Source organism: Mycteria americana, chromosome 2 (genome assembly GCF_035582795.1).
Source record: "Mycteria americana isolate JAX WOST 10 ecotype Jacksonville Zoo and Gardens chromosome 2, USCA_MyAme_1.0, whole genome shotgun sequence".
In the NCBI taxonomy this organism is placed as follows: Eukaryota; Metazoa; Chordata; class Aves; order Ciconiiformes; family Ciconiidae; genus Mycteria; species Mycteria americana.
The window spans coordinates 107,792,207-107,820,173 of record NC_134366.1 but is presented as its reverse complement, the minus strand read 5'-3'; the positions used below and the strand labels follow the sequence as shown (position 1 = coordinate 107,820,173).

Here is a 27,967-nt window from a genome sequence, read left to right as displayed (position 1 = left end):
CAGAAAACATCCATTTAGAAACCTCTGATTGACTGATTTTTTTCTACTGTTATTGAAAGGGAAGAAGATGAACAACTGAAGATACCAAGCAGTTTTGCCAGTTTGAAAGGAAACCTGGAAGGACTTCCCTATAACAGTGCCATTGAAACTCTGGGCCAGTGGAAGCATCTTAACTGGACAGCAGTAAAAAATGAACAAGATAATGTAAAAGTGAAGTTTGAGCCTCATACAAACGGTGAGTGTTTTATGCAAGAGGAACCTCTCAGTTCTAACACAACAGTTTTAGGTGTTCAAAACAACTGCACCACAAACAGTAGCTGGACTTTAAAAAACTCAAGTTCTTGTTCTATGAGCCAGCGAATGAATACATGTTCAAACAGGAGAGTTGGATCATTCTACAACAGAGACCAAAGTTTCTTAAATTTAGCATCAACTTGCCCTTCCCACTGGGGGAGTGCAGAAAGCTGCCAGTCTTACTCGGGCGTACAACAGCGTTGTGCGGAGAACTACGTGACGGACCATCTGAAACCACAGAGACCGTTAATATCCTCAGAGTCTCTCTATGACACAGCCTTTCCCTTGGAGATGCCTATCAAAACGGAATATGATTCCGATTCCGAAAACATTGCAGATAACTACCTGACATCGCAAAACCGAGCCTGGCTGGATGAGAACAGCTCAGTGAGAAAGCAGGTGTTTAGCTACCCCAATAGAGTGCACCTCAAAACAGAACCGGACCTCTATGAGCCAGCCTCACTTTGTCAGAAGCCAAGGCACTGCCTTTACACGCCTCATAATTGGCAATGCATCGTAGCAAATCATCCCAACAACCTAAACTTGAACAGATCTTACAAGGGTTCACGTAGCAAGGAGGTGGCCCCGTTTTGCCCTCAGAACTCCTCTGGGTGTTTGGAAAGCATACCTGACCTGCCGCACACGGCGTGCTATGGCCACTTCTACAGCCCCAGCCCAGGGGAGGAGAAAGAGCAGAATAACGAGGTGTTTAAAATGCCGTGTGAATTTAAAAACCCCTGCTCGGTTCAAGCAATCAAGCGTGAGCCCCTGGATTCTCCACCATTGTCCAACAGTGGACAGAACAGAGTACACGTGAGCTTCCCTGAAAATACATTAGCAGGTCCTGTGCCTCATAAAACCACTGAATGTACATTTTTACAATAGATTTTATAACATTTGGAATATTTATAATGTTAAAGCAATGTTAAAAGCAAGAAGTTGTAGATTCTCTTCCAGTTGGGTTAAATAAGTTACTAAAATTAAAAGCCAGTGGAAAGATTTTTAGTGTGTGTGTGTGCATCTGTGTGTGAGAAAAACCAGACACAGACACACACACACCCTACACCTCCTATCCCCCTACTGCCCTTCTCTTAGTGATCTTGGGAAAGAAAGAAAGATAAAACCTCAGGCACAGAAAAATAATCATTACTCACTGCACAGGTATACCTGCTAATTTGCCTTTATCATCTTTCCTCTCTTGTCTACAGTTCATTACTGAAGTCTAGCTATTTCTGTTTCCTGCCTTTGTTCTGTTCGTTTTTCTCAAGCTGATGTGATGCCTCTGTGCAAAGAGAAAATGTTTATGGTCTTCAGTGTGGCCAGTTTACCTTAGGAGTTTTTGCATTTTTATTTTTTTGCTACTCTAATAAGAAGCATCAGCTATTCCTTTATCTCAACATTAAACTCATGGCAACAGGCAAGGGCTTCCCAACACAACTTCTTAATTCAAAAGGATAGCATTAACTAAAACAAATGACTTTCATAAAATGCATTAGAAATTATTTCACTTCAAACTGAAGTTCTTCCCAAGTTTTCTTCATAATACTAATGTTTTAGTACCCATATTTTTCCATTTTAAAGCTGTCAGCCTTTCATGTTGCTGTTTGAAAGACTGAACAGTGGGATGTTATCCACTTCTATAACTGAGTTACAAAGTGCTGTTAAATGTACATGAGAAGAAAATATTTCTCCAATTATTTTCCTTGCTGTTACTTGTAACATTAACAAAGGAAATGCACTTTTTTATTTGATAGTATCTCTTTGACTGATAGCAGCTTGTTAGACATCGTCACCTGACATCAAAACCAAATCCCACACTAAGATTAGAGATGTTATTTTCAAAAGCATCCTAGTTGCATTCCCAAAAGAAAATCTTAATCTCACTGAGAGCTAATTGGAGGATGTATACCTTTCAAAAGCACTTTGGTGCTTTTGAAAACAGACCCGTATGCTTTCCTTTGAACCCAGGCAGTAAAGTATTTCCACACACAAAAAAAAAAATCTACAACTTCTGTTTTGTTTTTTGTTGTTGTTGTAGTTTGATTCCTGCACTAACTTTTGTTTTAAAATTGCACTATTTCAACTTTATATCAACTTCACCTATATAAAAAACACATCATTTAAAAAAAGCTTAGATGTATATGTGCTTTTTGAAAGAAGCCCTATAATGAATGCTTTCTTTTTCAAAATGTTATAAATAATTATAATGTCTTTGTTTCTATATCTACTAGTCACTAAGGGCATGGCTTTATATGCCAGAAAAGTGGCATAAATTTCTCCTGAATGCTATAAATGTAGTTTTCAGGTAGGGGAATGGTTCTGCACCTGGGAGGCTGCTCTTCTCCAAGACTGTCTGTCTTCTCTGATAGAAATTACTGCCTGTACGTTAAGAGTTGGCAGATGTAAAGATATACATTCTCTGCATGTCAGCTAAGTGCTTATGAACAATGGTTTGATCTGAAATGTTGCACTTTACACTGAAATGGTTGAGATAACACACGTTTGATGACTGTCCTGCAGAAGGCAGTCTTGCCAGCAGAATGGCAGGAGTGGACAGTAAAGAAGTGCAATAATGTCTTACCGTAGCTCAAGTTAAATCTGCCATAGTCCAGCTGACCATACCCAAGCCATGAGAACATCTCTTTTTTTGTGTCTGAGGTAAATCAGCTCCCTGTTGGCTACGTGCTGCCTCTTATTTGAGACAGTCTTGATATCCTTGGCATAATACTCTTACCAGGGGGTGCAATGCAACATCAGACCCCTTTCAGACATGAGACCGTAATGGTGAAATGTACACCACTTTCTGGTACACCACTGTTCATGTCACATAAATTTAATCCCAATCACAAAAATACTTCTGGGTAAGCGAACTGGTTACTCATGTAGAGTGAGACTGTCAGATATCAGTGGTGCTGCACAGCTCTGCCTTGGTGATTCACTAGCTACAAAAATAAAGAGCAGCAGTTCCTTTTAGACTCTCTGAGAGTAGCTCTCATAGGCCATTGCTTGGCGTGCAGCAGTGGCACTGCTTACGTCCCGGTGCCAGACACTCTGCTGCGGCCACACAGAGTGTGGTAGGGTTGGTAGGGTTGTGCTATGAACCCTGTAATATTCTCCAGTCCAGCTCCTTGTGCAGCTGCCTGGCAGAAATGGGATAGTGTGGAGAGAGGGTAGTGTGGGAATAGATGGCTGCGTGCAAATGGAGGACATGCCAGCATGACTGCTGAAGAGCTGCTCGTTTAATTCCACGCTTGGACTCACTGTCACACCCCTCTGAATGAGAGTGCTTGGGCCTGTTTTTGCACTACCTTGCACCTTCTCTCATCATTTACATTGATGCAATGTAACTGTAAAACACTATTATCCTCATCTGGACATGATGGTGCCATTTTGCATGCATGTAAGTGGTCACACCAGGTGCAACTCTGTAGAGGACTGTGCCACTGAATGCCTTGTCTGTGCTTAGAAATATTTCCTGGCATGACTACAGTGGGAGAACTATACCAGCCAGATTTCTCTCTTCAGTGCAGAAGCAACAATACTAACAACAGAAGTTCTCTACAGATCTCTCCGTTACAGAATAAAGGCTATTTTGTTGACATAACTCTATCTACTCTAAGGCTTTCCTGGTTTATTTCAGTTGGGATGATTTTTCTCATGTTCCCAACAAAGCCAGACACATTTTACACATCTTAATTGATATTATAGATGTAGATGAAGCTTCTGCATGTAAGAGAATCTAATCTGATATAAGAGATGTAACAATCTTCTTCTAGGAAGATGGATGAATGCGTGGCTCAAAAGTGAGATGTCACCTTCTGACTCCCACCATGTAAATGCAGTCAGGTTTGCTTCCTTATCATTCCATAAAGTCTGAACCCAAGAAAAACACACTTACCCTGCTTATCACATTTGGATTTAGCCTGCTTAATTTGTGGCTGAGTTGTTATTCCAGGTCTCATATGAAAAAATGTGGTATCAGTGGAATTCTTTCTAGTCTAAGTTGTCACACACATGCAGCAATGTCCTAAGAAATGCGCTTATAAAGAGATCAGCAGCTTATCCTCTTTTTGGACAATTGCTAACCACTGTTCATAGTAAACAAAGACCAGTTCCTTCTAAGTACTTGGTATATTTGCACTATTCAGAAAGAACAGAGCAAGCAAACGCTAAAAAAGAATCTCTTCTATCTGCTTTTAAGGCACAGATATTCCTTCATCCTCTCCCCATGACACGGGCCCTGGATTGAGTCTGGACTGAAATCTGACATTGCATTGCACTCTGTTAAATTGTCACTGATTCAATCTTATAAAAGCTTTTTGTCTGCAGACATTAATGATCCCCTGACACTGATCAGAAAATAGCATGAAAGACAGAGCAGCTGTTTTAAATGATTACATTTTCTTAGTGGTTGTTGTTGCTTTGGTATTATATTAAAAACTAGCACTGAGAAGTAGGGTTTAACATGTTTTCAGTCACTGGTGTTTAGCTTTTATCCTTAATGAGCTGGTATTTGTATCCCTCAAGCACAGCCCTGAAGTCTGTTTTAGGAGCCTCCCAACGCATTTATTGTAACAACAATAAAAAAATTATTCTTGTAGAAGAAATGCCTAGTCAAACGCTTGCCTGGTATGAACTTGGGGCATTCAGGCTGAAAGAAATGCCTTTCTTTTTCTAGTGCGTGCCTCTAACACCCGACTGATGATAGCATTCAAAATTCTTCAGCCATAAACTCTCCAGAGTCTGAGACAGAATGAACTCATGAATTCTGGTGTTCGGGGAGGGTATTTTTTGGATGGAAGGTGACTAGTTCTAAAAGCGCTGAGAATGTGTCTCCCTCTGAGATTTTACTCGGTCCACAGACAGCAGAGACTGTTATCAATGCTAAGGCTTCTGATTAAGGTCTTGTCTTTACTGAGAATGCGGCCTGATTTTAGCTACCAGCGGACAGCTGCTGAGCACCATACAAGTACACCATTGTAAGCCACTATTTTTACTGAAAACCAACCTGATGTGAGCTAGGGGTAAACTTGTACAGCAAAAAGACTGGATTTTCCTGCTGCTTCTAAGGTTTGCTGGGATGCAGTTACACCAGTGGCTGAAACTGGGGCAGACCTCCACTGTAGATAACACTATTAATAATTTATATTCCCTTTAGACTCTTTGGATACCAAAGTAGAGCTTTGTTTTAAAAATCTGAAGTGAGGGCAGCAGTATGCAAGGGGTAAGCTGGTTTCAGTTGGTCCTCAGTTTGGAGATTTAACTAGTGAAACGAAAGATCAAGGGACTGGTTGTAACACGGTAATGTGAAGTATATCTCTACGTTTTAAATCGCCCTTCATTACAACACAGTGATGTATTCTTAAAATCCTGAGTCTCCTCTGGATGGCATAGGGAGGTCTGACATTTGTGCGTCAGCCAGTCCAGTAAGACTTTAGGTGCTGATCCTTTGATATGGTATTGAGATCGACAGGGCATGTGCAATTCTTCCAGAAATTCCTAGTGTTTAAAATACGTAAGTGGGAGGCAACAAGCCTGAGGCAAGGAATATTCTATGGGATAAGATCAGCTTCTGCTGCCTAGAAGCCTTTCCTAACTCTTTGTGTTGAAGCCATATTGGAACTTAAGTAGGACAGCCTCACCCACTGTAGTTATTTCAGAAAAGCCATTAATTTGTCTTAACAGTGTGTGATATTTTAATTGAAATAGTTAAAAGACACCATTTCCCCTACCTATGAATACATACATTGCCTTAGGTAGTGGAAAAAAAGTAAACGTACTCAATTTCTTTCATCAGAGTGTCTTGTAACTAAAAAACCCAACCTCAGAATGATGGAGGTATAAAGCTGTTGTTCTATTTTTACTGTATTTTCTTTCTGCTCTCTTCTTTTCCTTTCTTTCTCTCTACCGTCCTAGTGTAAACATTCATAATGGAAAGACTTTTCTGATTATACTGACACAAAAACCCTAAACCTAAACCAGATTGTAGAAAATTGCTCGCTAGAAAAGGAGTTTCTTTCCCTGGAGTTTCTTAGTCTCTTTTAAATCTTGCAAAGTCCTGTGTGAAATTATGTGCCGCAACTGAAGCAGACTTCTGTAAAATGCGTAGTGAGCAAAGAGATTCTGCAGGTGGCCATGCTCAGGTTGTAGTCACAAGGTTCTTAATTAGCTGAAGGAGACTCATACAAGAGAGCTGCCGGTAGCTTATGTTCATAGACACTGCCGCCCTGTCAAATATATCGTTGTTGTGTTTGAATACATGTGGCATATGTTCTTGTCATTATACATACATTTCCCTATCATGCTATCAGAAATTCTTCTGAACAAAATAATCGGTGACAGGCTGAAAAATACACTAAAACCATGAAGTCCCTTTAAAAAAAAAAACCATGGAGATCCAAGCACTTTCCTGTGCTTAGGCAAAGACTTTATTTGGGTGGAGGTTTGGAGAGAAAGTAAAAAACATTGTTAAGACAAATTTTGGGGTTAAAAAAGATCACCTTGATTGGTATATCACTGTCAAGGTGTAATTATTCTGTAACTAGAGAATTCATTCTCCACCCACTGCTACTAACTCTCTGCTCTGAAATCATGTCCTCATTTTTTCTGTAGAATTGAATTTGTAACTTTTCCGGCTGAAAATAATTTCTTGAAAACAAAGATTGAGGTAATTCAGTGCTAAGTTGTATTTCTCAGACTGAAAACATCATTCTAGGAGGCATAAAGTGCTCCTGCTCCTTTCCTGGGATTAGTCTTTGAAACTCTGGCAAATTCAGTGTCTGCATCAATTCTCTTGCTGCTGGTCATTGTAGCTTAGTCGTGCAGCTAGTGCTCTAACTGTGCAGTCTGAAGTTTCTCGGGATTTCCTTGATGCAACAGGGCTCCAGGGACAGCTGTACAACAGCCAAAACTTCCAGTTTCACATTTGTATTGGTAGAACTATGGTATTCCAATGACTACTACAAAAGCGTGGCAGAGGTAATAGAAAGAACATCAGCTGTGTAGCTAGTCTCAGTAATTGTATTTAACTAATTAAAAGGCTGTATTAAAAAAAATCAGGTGAAGTTCTGGTCTAGAGCTCCCCATTTTGCACAGGATGGTGTAATAGGAATTACACTGCTGTTCTGCCTCTTCTTAGGTCACACTTTGGTCTCGCCCTTCCTTATCCCACTACTCTCCCTTCTGAACCTCTTTTTAATCTTTTTTTTTGTTAACTTTTGGACTGTATGTATCCTCCCTTTATTAATTTAAAATGTGATATAAGGAGAGGGATGCATCAACTGTGGTGTGTTTTTTTTAAATTTTGTCTTTCTAAGAAAGAACTTCAAAGAGGCCAAAGTTGTCTCAGTTGTCAGTAACAGTATTCAGTTTTCTTTCTACTCTTATCATAGCCAAAAAGATTCTTCCTTTACATGGTCAATAACCTTCCCTCTTCTGAAAGGGTCCTTTCTCACACCCCTTCCCCCCTACACAGCTTCTTAGCAAAACCAAAGAACGTTTTCTTCCTTAAAGGCAGCTGTGTCCATCAAAAAAACTTCATTTTTCTTCCTCTAGCTTTTCTACCTTTGTGATTTTATAGGATGGTACATTGTGGCCTCCACCCTTTCTGTTTTCAGCATCTGTAGCTTTATTTCCACTTTAGGCATACTTCAGAAGTTTTGCCAAAAGAACAATGTTAGGCAGAAGTGCAATCCCCCATTTCCCCCCTGCCCTCATTAATAAGACAGAGGTACTCACTAATTACAGCTCTACTCCTAAACCAGAAAAAAAGTCACTTTGCTGGTGAAACATCATCCTCTCTTCAGGAGGCTGTACTGCCAAGAAACTTTGAGCTACCATCAGCAGTTTAGTTCTGCAAGTATATATACCACCAAATCCTTTTATGTTTAGACCTGGTCTCTCTTTCAAAAAATCAAGGAACTAATTTTCTCCTTTTTTGCTTCTCTCATTTTTTTCTACATGTGTTTATTCTTTCACTGTGCAATTGCACTTTTAATATGTCATTTTTTTTAAAAAAGGATATGGAAGCATTACACAACATGTACAGTGCAGTGTTTTTAATCAGTCTATTTTAGGTTTTGAGATTAGAACCACAAAGAATTATCAAGTGTTTTAACATGACTCCACGTAAAGGCCTCTGACTGTTACAGAAATGCCCATGAACAATGCCAGTACGAATAATGTAATTAATCTTGAAAAGGGGTACAATCTGGCATCAAACTCTACTAATAATCCTGTATTAAAAGTGCCATTCCTGCTCCTCCTGAAGAAACACAGTGGAGGACAAGGTTAAAAAAAAGGTGCACGGAGATCTACCAACAGTTTTGGCCTAACTGGTATTGCATGATCCCCCAAATTAAGGGCCCAATTCTGGAGAGAACACCACAAGCACCCGAGCATTATTTGAAAACGTCCCGGTTTGTGCATGTAACGCGTGCGTTTAGGCACGTGCGTGCCGGCTACTTTTGACAGCTGAAGTGGTTGGGCAGGCCAGCGGCGGGCAGGCACAGCTCCAGCCCCAACGGCTGCCCCGGGAAAGTCAACCCTGCAACTCCTGCGAAAGCAAAACGAGTTAAGGAAAACCCGTTCGGTAACATGTAACCTGACCAGTATCGACTATGCTGCTTCGTATACAAGTATGATAGACTTCAAGATATATCACTAGCGGGCTAATTAAAAACAGGCAGTAAAACGTGGATTTGGTATTTTGGAATTTTGTCAAAACCGGTGCACTTTTCTGTTATTTTTTGTACTGTTTTCTCAGCCTGCTTTTAGAAGAAACTTTCAAGTGTATTTCTTAAATTATATTTTACATTTATTACCAGTCAGAAGTGTAAAGTTAAGACATTTTAAAATAAATATTTGCATTTAAATTAAAAGCGTTGCCGAGTGTGTTTCCTGCCCCTTCCGCAAGGCCCGGAGGCTGCAAGGCCCGGAGGCTGCAAGGCCCGCGGCCGACCTGCCGGCCCCGGGCGGCCGGTACTTGCCGTTACCTCGCTCGCGCTGGCCTCATCCGCCCCGCCAGGGGTCGCCAGGAAGCCGCCGGGGAGGGCGGGGCTGCCGCCCAAGGAGGGAGGGGCGGGCTCAGGCTCCCAGCCGCGCGAGGCGGCGCTGGCTTTCCATTGGTTGAGACTGGGCGGCTTCTTGCCTATTGGCTACTTGCCTATTTGCGGGGGCGTGGTGCTGGAGCCGTCGCTGGTTTCGGTCCCCAGGTGCCTCCTCGTCGCTGTGGAGCAGCGGAAGTGACGAATGGGGGAGGGGGCTCGAGCTCCCGGATGCGGCAGGGCGCGCGCGCTGTGCGGGGTTGCTGTCGTTACCGGCCGGCCTGGGGACGCGGCGGCGGGGCTGGCGCCGGGCCTGGGCGCCCCGCTGAAGCAGGCGCCGGGGGGCAGCGGGTGAGAGCGGCGCTGAGGTACCGCTGTGTTTTCAGCGGCTCGCGGGGGAGGCGGGAGCAGCGGGTGTGTGCGCGGCCGGAGAGCGGTGCTCCCTGGGGGCCGGCTTTTCTGTGGAACCTCTCCAGGAGGACGGACGGGGAGGGTCCCTTTACCGGAAGGCTTAAGGCTGTAAAGGTGTCCTAGTGGTAAAAGCTGCGGTTTCATCTAGAAATGCGTTGAAACAAAATAATCAACTTAATTCCTCCGACTAACGCTTCCCTCCCGCCCCCAACTGTTTGTTGAAAAGTACCGTGTAAACAGGAATTGGATTTATTTTTTTTTCATTGTGTGCAGTGAACCAGTTTTGCAGGATGAGCACTGTGACTGAAGAAGTTAAGCCAGAAGATGGCAAACCGGAATCTGAAAAAAAAATATTTTATTGTGAAGTGAGTGCGTTTCTTGATGGCTTTTCAGACTATATGGTAAAATGCAGGCCTAAGGTATTAAAGACCATGCTCTTAGAAATGCAGACCTAACCTAGATGTAGTGTGGCAAAAACAAGTGAGAGAAGCTGTTAATGTGGAGAATACCGTGGTCAGTCCCTGGAAGAGCTACTTGTCTTAGGATTCAGTGAATTCACTTTGTTCTTGAGCAGTCACAGGTGCAATGTAATGGTCCTTAATTGTAGTCTTTCAAATCTTTCCTAAGTATTTCTCATAGGTGACTGTAGAAGCTCATTTATCTGTAAAGGCTACAACTGGGTCAGAACATGTTACATTTGTCAATCGTATACTGTTCTAGCAGTGAATTTTTTTCTGGTGCATTAAAATTCTGGAACAGTATGTCAGGCAAATAGGCAATATTAGCATATATCAGTCGTTGCTTTTTTTAGCTAAAGATAGTAAGAAATAATTGTAGATCTGTATTGTCTTCCATTAATTATTGTGATGGTATATATGTGTCTGGATCTTAATGAAATGCAGGTGTGTTCTTCCATTGTTTTTCTAAACCCTTTGATGTAACAATGAACGGAGTTGCAGTTATTCTAGGGCATAATTTTGTCTCTGTTCCTCTCTAGTCACTGTATGATCATCCCTTTTTGTTGGCTTTCCAGCCTGGAGAAGCTTAGAAAACTAAGAATCCAGAAAGTGGTGGTGGGAGTGATGTAAGGGATAACAGGAGGGAAGGGGGAGGCTCTTAAAAGATTCATACACCAGGTATATTTAAACATGTGTTCAAGTATCATTTGAACAGGTTTGCACACTATTTCTGGTCACTGTAGTGGCATGCTGCTCTCCTAAATGTCACACAAATTGTACCATTTAAGCCAAAGAAGACCTTGAGAATTATGCTGTAGAAACGAATGTATTTCCAGTTCTTATAACTCACCAACTACACAGTATCCATAGCATAACTGAAGATGTGCTTTCAATTTATCTTTTTAGGTTTGTAAAGTTCCGTGTATGAGTTCTATAAGTCTTCAGTCACACTATCGTGGTGCAAAGCATAGAAAGGTAACCTTTTTCCATATTAAGTGTATATGCAAATTTAATCATATATCTGGGATTCTTGTAAAATTCTGTAATTTATTTCACATGGCTTCAAGTGCTTATCTAACTCATTGGTAGATCTATAACAGTAATTTGCTTGAAAAATCCCAAGAAAAAGATGCAGTGGGAATCTCGCCATTTTCTATGGCATGTAACTTGAAACATCAACCGTACGGAAATGTAAATGTGTGTTAATTGTGACATTAACATTTGAATTACACAGAAATCACAGATGGTGAAAGAATGCAAACATCTGTTTTGGATAGAGCTGGTAAAAGTACTGCTCTGTTTTCCAAGTCTACATAACTCACCTGCACTTTGAATAAAACTAGCTTGCTTGTTAGTTGATAGTAACATCAATTCAGATTTCTTGCAGGAGTTACGTAGGCTTAACTACCAAGTCCTGTGGTTCTGTTTGAAACATCTCAATAGCAACTTCCTGGTTTACTGCCTTTGCTTGTTTTGTGCTTAAATTATTAGACAATGTTCTATGAGGCTGTATTTAGAGAAGAGGCTTTTATAAACGTTGTTTGTCTGAACTGTTGATTGGCTGATGATTATCTTTTGTTTAAAATTCCACATTTTCAGTCTATAAAGTTGAGACATACTCAGTTGTCTGTAGTTTCCTCTGTTACTTATGATTGCTGTCATCAGATTGTTTGTATTGTTGTGGCACTGAAGTGCCTGCTCTAATGTTCTCTTAATGACATTTTATTCTTCCTGGAACACTAAAGACTAGCAGCAATACTGTCTTTCTCAAGTGTTTGTGTGCCCCTCTTCTTTCAGTTGTAGATGAGAGGCATCTCCCCACCTCTTGGTTTTCAAGACAGATTAACAGTGTTTTGTTACTTATTTGCTGATCACTTTAATAGCGTTGGCTCTTACTTGAGTCAGTTGCTCCACTTTCTCCAAACATTTTTTTCCTGAGGATTCAGTCTTCTTGTTCCCTGTTGATCCAGTAGAAGTGTACAGTACTGTAGTATTTTTCGTGTCCTGCCAAATGTTCTGGCTGATGCAAGAAGTTCTTTTGGTTTTGTGGTTGTTTTTTTATTTCCTAGCTAACATTCATAGCAATCCAATTATTGCTGTTTCTCCCTTTTAAAGTGGAAAGACTAGTGATTATTTTCTTAGAAATTCTGCATATAGTTTTCCTTCTGTTTCACTCTTGGAAATCAGTGTATGCTAGGCTATGTCTGTCAAACTTTGAGTTAATGAAGGACTGCAAACTGATAGTGAACAAGAATCAGGTTGAAAACTGGATGCTAGTTAAATGTTAGTGCTGGTGTGTGGACTCCTGGTAAGTCACATGACTGCATTTCTGTAGGAATAACTCTCCAAGATTGCGTCGTCATTGTCTTCAATTACCTCTAATTCCTCACTTTAAATTATGAAATCTATCCTATGTTTTGGTGGAAGAAGATCAGAATTCTTTGAGTTATCACAAGAAGTTTTTGTATCACCAAGTTTGAAGTAACTGTAAAAGTCCTGAGCTTTATGTTCCTTCTTGATACAGGCTAGGTGTTGATAGTGAATAGCTCTTAGTTTGTTCCTTACTAGAGAAGTTTCTGGTCAGAATAATACCAAAGGATGTCCTGGCAACATAACAAAATGAAGAGAAGATGGTAGTTCTTTACCTAAATTGCCACACTGGCCAACCCACCAGCCATTTTTTATTACTTTAGTCAGATGACTTCTTTTTTCTTTCAGCTACCCATTTGTTTTTAAATGGCATTGGTAAAGATATTGTCCTGGTTTCAGCTGAGCTAGAGTTCATTTTCTTTATAGTGGCTGGTATGGGGCTATGTTTTGGATTTGTGCTGAAGACAGTGTTGATAATACAAGGATGTTTTAGTTGTTGCTGCGCTAGTCAAGGACTCTTCAGCTTCCCATGCTCTGCCAGGTGCACAAGAAGTTGGGAGGGGGACACAGCCAGGATAGTTGATCCAAACTGACCAAAGGGCTATTCCATACCATACGACGTCATGCTCAGTATATAAAGCTGGGGAAGAAGAAGGATGGGGGGGGATGTTCGGAGTGATGGCGTTTGTCTTCCCAAGTAACTGTTACGTGTGATGGAGCCCTGCTTTCCTGGAGATGGCTGAGCACCTGCCTGCCCATGGGAAGGAGTGAATGAATTCCTTGTTTTGCTTTGTTTGCTCGCACGGCTTTTGGCTTCCCTATTAAACTGTCTTTATCTCAACCCACGAGTTTTCTCCCTTTTACTCTTCTGGTTCTCTCCCCCATCCCACCAGGGGGGAGTGAGCGAGCGGCTGTGTGGTGCTTAGTTGCCGGCTGAGGCTAAACCACGACAATATTTTGTGCTTGTCCTCCACCAGAGGAGGTTTCAAAAACACAAGAAATAACCCTTCATCAGGAGAAGGACACAGTCATGGGAAAATTCCAAGAAACAAATGTAAACACCTGCTACATGTGTGAAATGATTCTTATTTCATTGGCCTACATTTCCCATAGCTATTCAAAGTAAAATGTGTTATTTTGAGTAGCTGCACTAGTAAAGCTTGACTGTCTGACAGATTTGTAGGAATACAGTTGACTTTGTGTACATGGTTATTGTATCTTTTTGGTCACCTGGGTAGTTTGGTTATTTTGGATTTTGGATAGGTACACAAGATATCTAGGTTACTTCTGCATACCTTTGTTTCATCTTTATATGTTGATTGGTTTGCTCTCCCATATGTCAGTACCATTGACTCCTAAACAATAGCATCAGAATGCATAATTTATTTGAAAAAGACCACTTCCCAAACATCTAAGCATACTTCTTAGATAAATGGTATTGAATGCATTGCTTCCATAAAACCAGGGAGATTTTTATTAGTGACCTATGTGTAACCAAAGAATGAAGACTTTTCTCTTTTTTTGAGGAAATCTAATTCATGTGTGCTACACTTCTCAGACTCCAGGGATGTTGTTTTTGATGGGTTAGCGATTTTTAGGGTGTTTTTCCTGTACTGAGTCTGGGTGTTTGAACTGACAGTGCCTAAATCCTTTACTACTGGAGGGGAAAATCTAAATATCTGTCTCTTCATGGCAGCTTAGGCAGACTACCCAGATTTGTTATAAATTGGACAGAAGTTTTACTCTTACTTTACCCAGAATATCTTGTTACTTCTCAAACTAAAAGAGAATAAGCCTGTACTTAAAGCCTTGTGGAATTCCTTTGACTGTGTTGGAGGCTAATAATTTGGTGCATTAAGCTGAGTCTACTTACTTACAAGAAAGTGAGTCCTGAGTTTTTTCATTTGTATTTTTATTTGTATATTTGCAGGCTTAATGCTCTGTAACCCACTGGATTGATGTGTGATTGATTTCAAGGGATAGAAACAGACTGGATGACACATTGCATCATAAAATAGAAGTAATTAAAAAATATTTCAAGCAAATGATTAGTCAGTGCAATAACTTTCTTCCTAGTTTGTTACTAGGTTAGGTTTAGTTTATTTGGAGCCTTTTCCATTTGCACTTTGAAATTATGTGAGTATTTTTTTCCAGTCTCAGAGCAGTTGCTCTAGTCAAATAATAGATGATCAGTTATCTAATTAAATAAAATTGTTGCTACTTGCATTCTGTGATATATGAAACTTAAACATAGAAGTTTTCAAGTCTTTGAATGCTTAATTTACAAAATATTAGGTAATATTTTAATTCTGTATGGTGTACCTCTTTAGAGTTCGTTTAGTTTCTGTCCCTGAGAGTTGATTCTTTGCTTTTCCAAGAGTTTGTATTTCTCACTGACTTCAGTGTTCATGCTATGATGCTTTCTGTGTCCTTGAAGCTTGAGCAATAAGCAGAATACACATCTAACTTTTTCTAGTGCTGATAGTTCATGAGGCCAAACCCCTGTAGAAACTACTGATGGACAAAAGATTGTGGGGCTGGAATGACCGCAGTATGAGGCAGTGTATATCATGTGTGTCGAGTGGCTTATGACCTTTGTATAGTTGCATACTGAGGGGTTTTGTGGTTTTGTTGCTGAATAGGTATTGATGGGTGGGCAGGGGAATGGAAAATGACTTAGGCAAAATAGCATTTATACATGTGCATATAGTTCTTAGCTCTTTGGAAACTGGAATTGGCTTGTATTACATACTTTGAAAAACAGCTGAATGTTACTTTTACCCATTAGGGTAAAATGGTTAGAAAAGAATGTTTATGTGAGTTTACTAATGCTTTTCATTGAACCAAGTCTGTAAGAGCAATGGGGAATATACTGCATGAAGGGTGGGTTTGGTTTTTGTTTTTGATAGCTGAGTAAAATGCTAGGCCCTTTTGAGGGAGCAGTCCCCAGATAAAATATACCTGCTATGCAAATACCTGGAATATGATGGTATGTGATATTTTATTCTGGCTTTGCAAATACGCATTAGCTTTAGTGCTCAGTTTGCTAGAGAGGAAATCCTAGAGTGGAATCTCTTTTTTTCCATGTGTTTTGAACAGCCCTTTGCAGGTGTGGCTCCAGCAGAAGAGTGTTGCCTCTTCTGTGAACTATATTTGGAGCGCAGATGAAGGTTTTTCTGGTTCTATCAAGGATTCAAGGTTCCTTGCCCTCCCTTCATATCTGGTAATAGATAGGGTAGAAGTGCCTCCTGTGTTCCAAAAGTAGAGGAATCTGCATTCAGGACTCTGCAACCTCATTAGAAACAAGGAATGTTCAGATCTGTGAAGAGAGTTGTTAGTTTTTGTCTTCACCATACCTCTTGCTCCTGGTTGTCGTGCATCAGAACCTGTGGTTGAAAATACCTGATGTATAGGCAACTTTTCTGTCCTTCTGTATGGCATTAAAATCAACCATGCTGGAAAAGCATTTTAATTGGACACTTTTGTGTTGATACTTGGAATGTTAACATAGCTAGGTTTCAGTTACAGAAAAATTGCCTTGCTGTTTAATTGTTTATGTTTGGTCTCAAGAAGTATGCTGTTATGTTCTGCAGCTTACCTTCATGATCCAAAGAGGCTTAAACTGTAGAGCTTTTCTTTTGCAAAAAAAACTTGATTTGTTTAGTATAAGCCTGAAGAGTTAATAGAATGGGCTGCTAACATCTAGCTGATACGATTTCAAGAGTGTATGCATTTAGGAACAACTGAATTATGTTTACATAATACTTAACTATGCATGTGAAACTGTTTGGTTAGATAACCTGTGAACTTGAATTGTGTAGAAAACTAATTTATGCAGTAGCTGTTACAGATTACAGTGTGTGTGGGAGGTTTGAACCCTAAAAACCAGCAGCTTTTTGAGTTTTGGCTTCTCAAAGTTAGACACTTTGTTAAAAGATACCCTAACTTTTCACAGTCTTAGCTCAAAAACAGCTATTGCAACTTGCAACACATGACCCAGGACAGAGAATAAGTTTCTTACTTAATGTGTGAGAATCTTCATTCCTGATGTAGTTTTGGGTTTTTTGCTTCTTGCCTTTTTTTTTAAAGAAGCCTCAAGAACAGGTCACAAGTAAAATGGACCCATTAGTTTCAGTTGTGGAACTCAATTTCTAATATTAACAAAAGCAGTAATCCAAGTGCAATCAAAGTCAAAGTTGATTGTCCAAATATGGTCAGGAAGAAATTCTCTTTGAGCAGCAGCTCACAGTTGCTAATGTTTTCTACATTTGTCTGAAGAGTTAGATATTAGCAGCTGTTTGTTGTAAAACTCTGTAGAATGACAAGTAATGAAAACACTTGTGGCAGCATAACTACAAGGGAGACTGTGTCTGTATTCTAAGCTTATAAAATCCTGCTGAGGTCATACAATGCTACCCGCTATCTGTGGTGATACTGGGACTTAGGTAACTTCCTTTTTTATAACTGCCATGAAAGAACAGCTATTTGGCTTCTTAAACAATTAACTATTGTGCCAGTCTTGCTTCCTACTGAACTGTCACATTGATGTGCGGCATCTCTTCCATGCCACTGAATACTGAAAACATAGCACTCAACTCTGTGGACTGCTCTGGGCAGACAGCTGCTTTACTGGTAGAATGATCACACTTACTGTTTCATTCTTGTAAATGGCAAGTTTGTGTTTATTTGCCAAAAAGTTCTCAAAATGAGTCAGGATCATTTTAGCCATCTTCTGAAATGGAAATTTAAGTTCCTCTTTTCCTTAGATTTTGTCAGAAAGCCATCTGTTCTGGATTCAGCTGATGAAAGCCACTTTTCCTGTTCTTCATGATATGAATGAACTTTCAGGGGATTTGGCTAAACCTTAAGGCTAGCCAAATCCACTCAAAATGGTGGGGGAGCTGCTTTTTGTTAGTTTGTTTTTCCTTTTGGGGTGAGTTTTCTTTTTCTTTTTTGGTGGAACTACAACTTTTGAAAACTTAGGAGCTATAATCATGCAGTACTCAAGGTTTTGTATGGTATCCTTGATGTTGTGTTTCAAGCCATAATCATCTCTTAAAACTTCATTAATAACAGGGCTTTCTTGAAATTAACCTTGTATTAACTGTAAGTACACTTTTGTCAGTACTTCCAGCTTTTGCAGAAAATCATAAAGGCACTAATTTTTCCTATTTGATAATGGAAACTTTGGCCTGTAATGTAATTCATCTGCAAAGGCTTCTCTTTTTTTTCCTTCAAATGGTGCACCACATTAATTTCTTTTTCTTATTTTATTTTGGGATGACTTGCATCTTCATAATTAAAGAAAGAGAAAGCCCTGAGACCCAAGACTGTCTATTGTAAGTATAACACTTTTTTTCTTTCCACCCTCCTAGGATAGATACTGCTTGGGGATTTTAATGTTTGTTACTTTTCTAGTAGTTCAGGTATTTGCATTTGCCAGATTTATCTGTCTATAACTGTGTTTCTCTTTATATGCTGAGCATTCTTCTGAGATTTCTATCTAGTGAGCTGCTGAACAAAGAAATATTTTAGAGCATGAAACCTTAATTATGGCTTTCCACATCTAAATATTTGTGTATCTAAATATTTGTGTATCTATCTAGTAGAGGGATGGATAGCCAGTATTTTGGTTTCTTACCTTCCCAGGCTAAACCGTCTCCCACTTGTCTGTCAGCTTTATGCACTCACTGCTAAGCTTCAGGCAGTATGCTAAGAAGCTAAATCAGCAGTCTAACAGAGCACTGTTGCAGATGCAGCTCTACCAGTGCTGGAGTTACTTAGCTGCATCACTGGAATGTTCTGCCTCCCTTTATTGTAGTGGACTTGGAGTAGCAAAGGCCTATTCAAGGTAAACTCAGTTGTGGGGTATCTTTTCCCCCAGAAACTGAGAACATGAATCGAGACCGTCATATATCAATGACAATAAGAGTTGTGGTGAAAGGTTGAAGATGTGGGATATAACTAGCTCACAGTGGAAATGGAAATCTTGTTGTAAAGGCACTGATGATGACGTACAAGACTTTTAAAGTACAGGAAGCAGAGAACATTGGCAGGTACGGGAATCCTGATAAAAACCAATGAGAAGATTAAAAACCAAAATGGTTATACAGTCAGTCATCACAAGAAATAAGCCTTTCACTTCTACTTTATCTTCTTAGCCTGTTCTCCTAAGAAACACGGCTTACATTCTGGCTTTGTCATCTGTTCCCCAGTAACTTTTGAACCTCTCAGCCTTTTTGAACCAAGGATTCCTGAAAATACACATCTGCATAGAGGAGAGTGGTGGTGTCAGGCCCCTACTGAGGGAAGTGCTGCAGGCTGAGCTCGCCACTTACTGGACCCTGAAGAATCAACACAAGAGAAAGATTTAGAAAAGTGCTGGTCAGAGTCCATTTTCTAAGAGACTGGGCTTCATTAGCTGCTCTCATGGTTTTTGGTGTTGACAAAAGAATATCAGTGCAAGACATATCATTCAAGTGTGTGAACAATTATGAGACATTTTGCCTCAGCAGACATGAGTACTGCATGCAGATCTTCACTTTTTAGACATACTGGTAATGAAGCTACTTGACAGAATTTCTGCAAAAGTTCTGAAAACACAGGTCTCCTCAAAATCCAATGGATTTGAGAAGTCCAAAATTGTATTTATACGTCAGCAACAACAATGGATTTGTTTGGCTATAGGCTACTGTTTTTAGTGGAAAACAGTTTCTAGAGATTTCTTTGTATTTCTTGTCAGAAACGGTCATTAAAAGTAATACTCATTAACTGAAGAGGTTCTTGCTTCAAGACCATAAAATCTTGTTTTAGAGGGGTAATGTAAAGGATGCATGGGACAAAGTGAGACTTGAATAAGAGGACAGAAGGTGTGGTAGCAAGACTGTGAAAAGAGTGGTGGAATACAGGAGCCTGTTGCAAAGACAGGCCTTTGCCAGACTATGCCTTTAGAAAACTGTACTGCTTAATATACCACAAGCTCAGTGTTTCATGGAGAATTCAGGTTAAGAATGTATATACACCACATCTCTGGTGGTGTATCTCGTTATAAACACCACATCTCTGGAGATGTCATAGGTTAGAATCTTTCAACTGTGGTGTACCTTACAGAACAAGAAGAGATGTTAAAATATCTGATTATTAGAGTGAAGAATCTAGATATGAAACTTTGGTAAACAAGTTAGAGCTAACTTCTGGAGGAGTCCCAGCATCACAGGGTATCACATGTAAGAAGCATTGCAAGATGTGCTTTAATCCAGAAAGTCTTGTGCCTCAGTAATCATTTTGAAGCAATCAACATCTTCTAATATGAAATGATTATTCATACCATTGATGTCTCCTTTGTTCTACTTCATCCATATTGAATTCTTCTTCACTGAAGATCCAGACGTGGGAGGCCAGTTTGCAAGCCGCTGTTAGGCTTGCAAAAGAGGCTGAAATTTGGGCTGATGAAGTTTATTTGTATGTTTTAGTTGTGTGGTTTGTGTGTTTTGGTTTGTTTTTTTTTTTACAGGTAGAAAAGCTTTCCACCTGAGTAACTTTTCAAAGATGGCAATTCAGATTTCATTTTGGGGACTGCAATGCAGAATTATATGTTCAATATATATGCAGAACTTCTCAAAACTCTCCCATGGACATATTATCAATTATACAAATAACTCTCCCTCAAGAGCCAGCGGATCCAGGAAATTCATTGTACTCTGTCACTCAGATACAAGAATAAACTCTGAATTTGCTTGGCCTTTGTTTTTTCATTTTAAATATTGATGATTTTTTCTACAGTTTGCAGACACATATAGTAAGCATGAACAAAAATTACACTGCATTTGTGGAGTTAAGTAGTAAAGTCTTGTGAATGAGCATGGAAAATATGGGTATTCTTAAATTAGGTGCACTATGTAAAGTATGTCTGGTATTATTTCAGGATATAAATTAATGAGATGCTCCTGTTATTGCTTCTGGATCTGCAGTCTTGTTCTAATGTTCATGTTATCAAATACTCTGAGTGAAATGTGGCAGCATGTTCACAGAGCTGGAGTTGAAAGAGCCAGGAACAAAAATGCATGAATGTTGTCAAAGTGAAGGATGAGTTTTCTTGGAAATCACTTGGGACAAAACCTGACAAGTATCTGAAATGTACACTGTCTAAAGAAGAACAGATACTTCAGAAGACAAGGCTTGACATACTTAAAATATTTTATACCAACATCTGCAATTTCTTCCTTGCTGCAGAATTTAAAAAAAAAGTTCTGTTGTCAGTAGGGAGAACACCACTAATGCTGCTATCATTTGTAAACCAAAATTTAAAAAGACAAATTATTTGGATTCTGAGTGTTTTCAAATGGATCATGCCATGTACAGTATCCTCTCTGAACTCATCAAAAGTAACTGTTCATAATCCAGAAGCGATGAGCGTAAGTAAGCTGACTCTTTAACTGTACAATCTTGTTGACTCTTAAGTCAGTTAAGTCAGGAAATGCATCTGTTTCCAGATGATTGTGTTTGGAGGAGTACCACTTTCTGTAAGTTATTTTTGTGGTAATGACAGAATTGGGTATCTGGGGTGGGGGTTTTTTGCCTGCTCTCCAGCAGTTCAGAGGAGAGCAGCTTAATGGAAGATGTGGGAAGAGAAGATGCTGATGTTCTAGGACTCTACTAAGAGAGTTACATCAAAGCTCAGTTAAGCATATAAATTTCAGTTGTGATTTCTTTGTACAATGATATAATTGGACAGATAGAAGACTTCTTTCAGCTTTAGTTGAGGCAGTTGCACATAAGTGTTCAGGGATAAGGAGGGGAGGAGACTGAACATTGCTTTCTTTCCTGGGACCTTTTGGCCAAACCACACAAAAGTTTGGAAAACTTTTTGCTTTGAGCAAGAGGCATTAAATGATGGGGGAATGCCAATATACATGTTAGGCAAATGTTCCCTGGGCAATAGCAAAATCCAGTGTTTACTGCTAAAACAGGGGAGCTCAGGTAGGAGGCATAGAGTAGAGCGTGAGCCCTATTAAAGCCCTTTCTGGGCTGCTTAGCTTTACTGGTAAAATTAATTTGGCACAAAGAAGAGTGGATTAATGGAATTTTTTTGCACAGCCTGTGGAATTTTTCTTGCATTACATGAAGATGCAAAGTTAGCTGGCAGTACTTCTCTTACAATGATACACTTTTCAATACTTCTCATTTGTAATACAGGATGTTGTAGGTGTTTAGTTCCTGGATCTAGCAACCTGCATCTACATTCTTCAACTTAAAACCTTTAAGTAGCACCATGAGTAAAGAAAGCTTTGTTGTTGTCATTCTGTAAAGCATGGAGTCCAGGGGAGGAATCAGATCTGAAGATAAGCTGCATTTATTTAACAGCACTGACTACACATTCTTCCTCCAGTGAAAGCACAAATCTCATGTATTCTGCCTTGGGTTCACCAGTGACAACCTTGTCGGTATCCTGATCAGCATTTCAGCTTTATGATACAAGATAAATTTATTTATTTTAACATGTCCCTCTATGCTCAGTGTCTGTCCAGCATTTATTAGTACACATAAGGTTTTGGGGTGTAAAACTACTGCTACGTTTTCAAAGAATGGAAACTTGGAAGTTCTTTCCTGAGTTACAGCCTAGAAGAGAAAATGTTTCAGAAACCATAATAATAGAAGTACTAAGATGGAACACTACTCCAGCTCCCTTACCACATCTCTCTTGAGGAGTTCCCCTATACAATGGAATATAGAGTCTTTGTGCACTTCACCTCTTGTATTCAAAAGTGGATCTGCAATGCTGAGTCCAGTACCTCTTTGTTGCTGCTGAGTAACTGAGTGGACAATGTCTGAAGCTGTCCTTAAGTTTTGAAACACAGCTGTTTTATTTCTGGCAGGCATTAGGAATGTGTGTGCATTACAAATACATGTATAGGTGTAAAAGGTGTAGAACAAAGAAACATGTTCAGCATCGTGTCATTGAATATTGAAAGGAAAGGGCTTTTTTTGTTCGTATAGATAACTAGTATCTGGAAAATACCCCTTACTAAATAAAATCATTAGTTGGAAGGGATTTCCTGAGACTGATTAGGTGATTTCTTAACTTCCTGATTGAAGCAGGACTACTGCCAGTGCTTAGGTTATCACATGCTTACTGAAGCCTTGAACATCTCCAAGGGCAGAAAGTCTGCTACCTGTGTTTAATCAGACCATAGTTGCTCCCCTGTCTTAAAGAGGAATTTTATCCTAATATCTAATCTGTGCCTCCTGAGCAGCTATTTCTGGCTGCTACTTGTTATGCTGTTGTCACATCCCCAGAGGGTTTGACTCATCTTTGTAGCTGCTGTTCAGGTATCCATGCTATTAAATCTCCTCTTAGTGTCCACTTTACCAGACTAAACAAGTCCAGCTCCCAAACCTGCTCTCGTAAGTTATTCGCCCTGGATTGTTTGTCTTGGTAGCCCTTCCACTGGACCCTCTCTGGTTTCTCCACATCCCACTTGAACTGGAGAAGGATGGAACTAGACAGCCTCTCAAGTCCCAAATAATGGAGGATAAGATGTTCTGAAGTATGCTGCCTGTGCAGTATCTCAATATGAGGTTTGCCTTGTTTATGGGAGACATGCTTTTGGCCAATATTCAGCTTAGCACTCATCATAACTCTGAGGTTCTTTTTGACAGTGCAGCTGTTCAGTCAGCCAGATCCCAGCCTGTGCTCGTGAATGGGATTATTTCAGCTGCAGAACTCTACACTTCTTACATTTCTTAAGGTTTCTTTAATCCTTAATGTTCCCAAGGTCCTGCTCAACTGAAGCTATGATATTGGTTGTATCTCCTAAATTACTGTTGTCTGTGAATTTGCTGAGGGTGTTCTATGCATCCTCAGCCAGGTTATTAATGATGATGTTAATCATTGTGGGCCCTGGAATCAGTCTTTGGGGTACACTCTGCTGCTTACTGAACACGAAGAGGCTGAGCTGTTGATCGGTGCCCTTTGAGCCTGGCAGTCCAGCTGATTTTCAGCTCATTGGTCAGTCTGATATGCTTTAAGGAAAAATAGTGTTGCGTTTTGGTTTTGAGATGCTTAAGAAATATAACTTACATTATTAATAGCATTACAAAGCCAGGTGGCTAGTACATATGAATTAAACGTTAGCCTGGAAACCTGCTGTTGCTGATTGGAAGAGTGTCGTCAAGATCATAGTTGCTTTAGTTAAACTTTTGCAGGCAGCAATGATAATATTTGCTAAATGCCTCCTTTTTAAAGAAAAAAATCTAAAACAAAAAACCCCCAACAACAAACCCCAAACTCAAACCCCCAAACTGCTACCTTTGGTGACAGTAGCAGCTATAACTTGATTTTTAACTTGACCATATTTGTGAACGTCAACCGTGTTAAGGCAGACTGCACTGTGAACTGGTTCTGGTTCAATTCTCTGCAAATACAGTTTGTTCCTAGAACTAAACAGAAAATAAAGCACTAAAAATCTTATTTCACAGATGCCTATTCGTGTCATTTAGTATTTGGCCATGTTGTCAGTCTCCAGATGCTGGACCTGGAATCTAACTTGGGCTTCAGGCACTAACTGAACAACTCTGGAATTAAGTAATTTTTGTACTTGCAGAGTAGCTGGAGATCTTCTTTTGTTCATGCTACCAGAGACTTTGAAGCTTTTTACTGAAAAAGATGTATAATTTACTGTAAGAAATCAAGGGACATACATTTTCTCATACCCCTCCCTTATGTTAATATTGCAGAGTTGTTTGCCAAATGTTTACAACTCCGATTTGAGTTACAGCTTTGATACATATCTCTTAACTGCCTATCTTGTGCAGGAGGAGGAGAAAACCATTGATGTATACAACATGTTGCATTTGCCGTGACTACGGAAAACGTCTTTGCTTCAAAAATAGGAATTACATGGGCAAATACATAGTTTCACTTAAACTTTCACTCTTTCCAGTAAATGAGTACTGGTGCATCATCTTGTTTTAATCTTGAATGCTGCAACTTAAAAAATATTGAGAATGTCATTAAAGTGCACTTGTGTGTCTATGGATTTGAGGGAAGGGGGGAGGCAAGGGAAAGAAGTTCCAAAGGAAGGGAGTGGAAGTATCATTACAAAAGCACGTCTAAAAATTCACTTCGAAGCTCTGAGTGATAAAAATATATACAGAAGCCTACGTAAAAGAAGATACTAGTCTGTATGCAGTTTAATGACTTCATGAATTGTCTCTAGGATTGTGTTTAGGTTCTAAATGTTTAGACCAGAAGTTTTTTGTCAGGTACCTGTAACACAGATCAACTGTCATGCACAATACTGAATAGTTAAAATAATAAAATAACTAGGCAATATGAAAAGCACTTAAAAATCAAATAAAAATTGAATACTTTATGCTTCTGTGACATTCATGTGTTTGGTGTATTGTGTTGGTGGGGAAGGGGAGTGGAAGTGAAGACTTTTTCTTACTTAGAGCAGTAAAGTTACAAAAGGAAAGTGTAGCAAGATGGAGTACTGCTATGACTGAGCCTATATTAAACTGCAAAATGAAGATAACTGTTCAATTCTCTAACTTGTTTGGATGATCTACTAGGTACTTAATAAAAGCAAGTGAGAAGAAGTAGTCTGACTGTCAAACTGTTACCCTAGGTCCTCCAGTTCCAGTCCGAACTCCGATGAAGTATGAAACACAGAGACCAGGTAGCTGAATATAAATGTGCTAATGTCCTTTTCAGATGCAACTTTGGAATCGGTGGTTTTGTTTTAATGATGACCAAAGCAGGTGGTTGGTTATGGTTTAGGAAGAAGCAATGCAAGTTACCAAACATTTGAACCATTGCTTTTCTTTTGTGCACTGGTTAATTTATGTAAGAAAAGATCGTAGGAGAATATGAAGTTACGAGTATTTTCACAGGAAGACTTTCAAACTTGAGACATTATAGTTTCTTTCTTCCTGATTATCTGATAACATCTGGTATCAATGAATCTAGCTAATGTTTTTTTAGCTGGTGAAGTTGTCAACAGAAAATTTTGCAGCACACATAGAGTACAGTGAAAGTTTGACAAAACAAAAGCATATAAACCAAGAACAGTATGGGTTGTTTATTATCAAGATGATACTAAGACAAGAATATTTAGCCGTATGTGAGGAAGCAAGAAGAAAATGGCCATTACCTTGTAGAGACCTTTAACTTTTTTCTGCATGGCTCTTTCCACATTAAGCCCAAAAGACCACGTGCCTATCACTGTCAGCTTGGGAACAGCCAGCTCACACTGAGAGCTACTGCACAGGCACGCAAATGCATGAGAACTGCATAATACATTTAAGTGTTGGTAAAAATCTGTCTATGGAGACTCGTTACGTCACCTCTGTTGCGCTACGCTACTGCTGTATGTCACCTCAGACAAAAACCAAAACAATAGAGAAAGTTTTTAACGGGACTGTGAAGTTTTGGTGGGAACGGGCCACACTGTTCCTGGCAGGAGGCGTCCTATCAGGTATTTTCTACCACAATTAAATTACAAGAGGTTTTCCATATAAATTAATGCTGGAACTTAATGATTTTTTTTTTCTGTGTGCACTCTGGAGCTTGACTTGCTGGCAGCACAAGCATATTCCTAATGGAATGAATATTTAAGAACAAGCACGGAATTCCCTATCCTTCTGAAGTTTTGTTTTGTTTTGTTTTAAACCACAACGTGGCATCCTAGGGGGAAAGAATACAGTAACATAGTGTTCAGTGCTTGTGGTATTTCTACTTGTTTGCTCCGATTTGAAGAAACTAGCAGTGTTTGTGACTTACGAAATTCATCAGTCAGTTAGAATACAGCTGTATATAATTAGGAAGATGCATTCTATTTCTGCACATTTTTTTTCTCAGATTAAAAATATGTGTTTTAACACTTCAGCATGCTCTTTTATAATGGCCAACATGTGAATACACTTAATGCCTCTTTGAGATTGTTTTGCAGATATTTAGCTGAACTCTGCTGGTGCTCCAAGTTGACCAGGAATACTTTAAAAGTGTTTTAGGCAGTGCAAAAACCAAGCTATTAAAACTCTGAGGAGTGAGATACAGCCCTGATTGAAACACTGCTAGTTCAGGCTCAGGAACATACTAACTGGTTGTGCAGCTTCTGGTCTGCCCAGAGTACAAGAGGAGTTTGCTATATTAGTGAAGATTATGTGTTCTTTATTAGACTTAAGGCAATATGATTTTTGAACTTTAGACTGCAAACAGGCAGTCTCAGTATGCTATATGAGTATTAGGGTTTTAGGGGAAGAAGGAGGTTGCTGGCTTGTCTTTTTCTTTTTCTTTTTTTTTTTTTTTAATGAGAACTGACATGGTCTGGGGCATGCTATGAATGTGAACTCGATATCTTTCCTCAGTAAATTAGATTGTGTTAGAAGGTCTGTTTTGCTTATTTGGTTCTCTTCTTGAAGACATTAATTCCTTGCATGTAAAATTGTTATGGAAAACAGAGTGTTGGAGTCTTCCTGTGAGCGACTGAGATCTTGCCCATTTTCCTTATGCATTTCAGAGTGAAAATTAATTTTTGTCCCCCTTAAGTCTCTATTAGAAACTCCTTTAAGATCATAGAAATTATGTGCAAACTGTTTAATGTGTAATATCTCTTTATGTGTGTATTTTTTACTTTAGTGAAGAGAGGACTCACAAAGGACATAACCTGTCTGAAGGATTTTATGAATGACCCCAAAAGAGAAGAACCTCTAGTTGGTATGTTTTTTGTTTTCTAAATGGTATGTCTTTGAATTTGTGACCAAATGGCTTTTGTTTTGAAATAAAAGGTGGAATTTTAGATATTGTTTCATTTTCTGTAAATGTATTGAATAATTTATAGGATGTATCTCATTTCTTATGAGACATTCTTTTAAAGTTTAGGTTATTAGACTAAGTACTATAAAGGCCACCTCTTTTATATACTTTAATTGTTAGACAACTTGTTCCTGAAGGAGCCATCTTAGTAAAGAAGCTTTTCACAGATCACAGAATGGTTGAGGTTGGAAAGGATGTCTGGAGATCATCTGGTCTTAAGCCCCTGCTCGAGCAGGGTCACCCAGAGCAGGTTGCCCAGGACCATGTCCAGATGGCTTTTGAATATCTCCGAGGTGGGAGACTCCACGACCTCTCAGGGAAACCTGTGCCAGTGCTCAATCACCCTCACAGTCAAAGGTGTTTCCTGATGTTCAGACAGCATCTTCTGTTTCAGTTTGTGCCCATTGCCTCTTGTCCAGTCACTGGGTACCACTGAAAAGAGCCTGGCTCCCTCGTTTGTACCCTCCCTTCAGGTGTTTACACATGCTGATGAGATCCCCTCTTAGCCTTCTCTTCTCCAGGCTGAACAGTCCCAGCTTGCTCAGCCTCTCCTCATAGGAGAGATGCTCCAG

At 39.6% G+C, this 27,967-nt stretch overlaps 2 protein-coding genes across 14 annotated transcripts in view; both read left to right on the top strand.

Moving 5' to 3' along the window:
- AHRR (aryl hydrocarbon receptor repressor) overlaps positions 1-9,161 on the top strand; it is a 94,718-nt gene extending 85,557 nt beyond the window's left edge. For all 5 annotated transcript variants that reach the window (XM_075494197.1, XM_075494194.1, XM_075494193.1 and 2 more), the window contains one exon: positions 60-9,161. In XM_075494197.1, coding sequence (XP_075350312.1) covers positions 60-1,179 — 1,120 coding nt within the window. In that variant the 3' untranslated portion in view covers positions 1,180-9,161. The remainder of the gene's footprint in view (positions 1-59) is intronic.
- The window catches only part of LOC142405966 (uncharacterized), a 49,886-nt gene continuing 22,027 nt past the window's right edge, over positions 109-27,967 (top strand). Inside the window, exons 1-6 of one of the 9 annotated variants that reach the window (XM_075494199.1) lie at positions 9,540-9,706; positions 10,023-10,114; positions 11,114-11,182; positions 17,883-17,916; positions 25,207-25,257; positions 27,219-27,296. In XM_075494199.1, the coding sequence (XP_075350314.1) occupies positions 10,040-10,114; positions 11,114-11,182; positions 17,883-17,916; positions 25,207-25,257; positions 27,219-27,296 (307 nt within the window). In that variant the 5' untranslated portion in view covers positions 9,540-9,706; positions 10,023-10,039. Of the gene's footprint in view, positions 236-9,538; positions 9,707-10,022; positions 10,115-11,113; positions 11,184-17,857; positions 17,917-25,206; positions 25,258-27,218; positions 27,297-27,967 lie in introns of those variants that run through there. The other 8 variants (XM_075494200.1, XM_075494205.1, XM_075494198.1 and 5 more) reach the window with 8 other exon arrangements.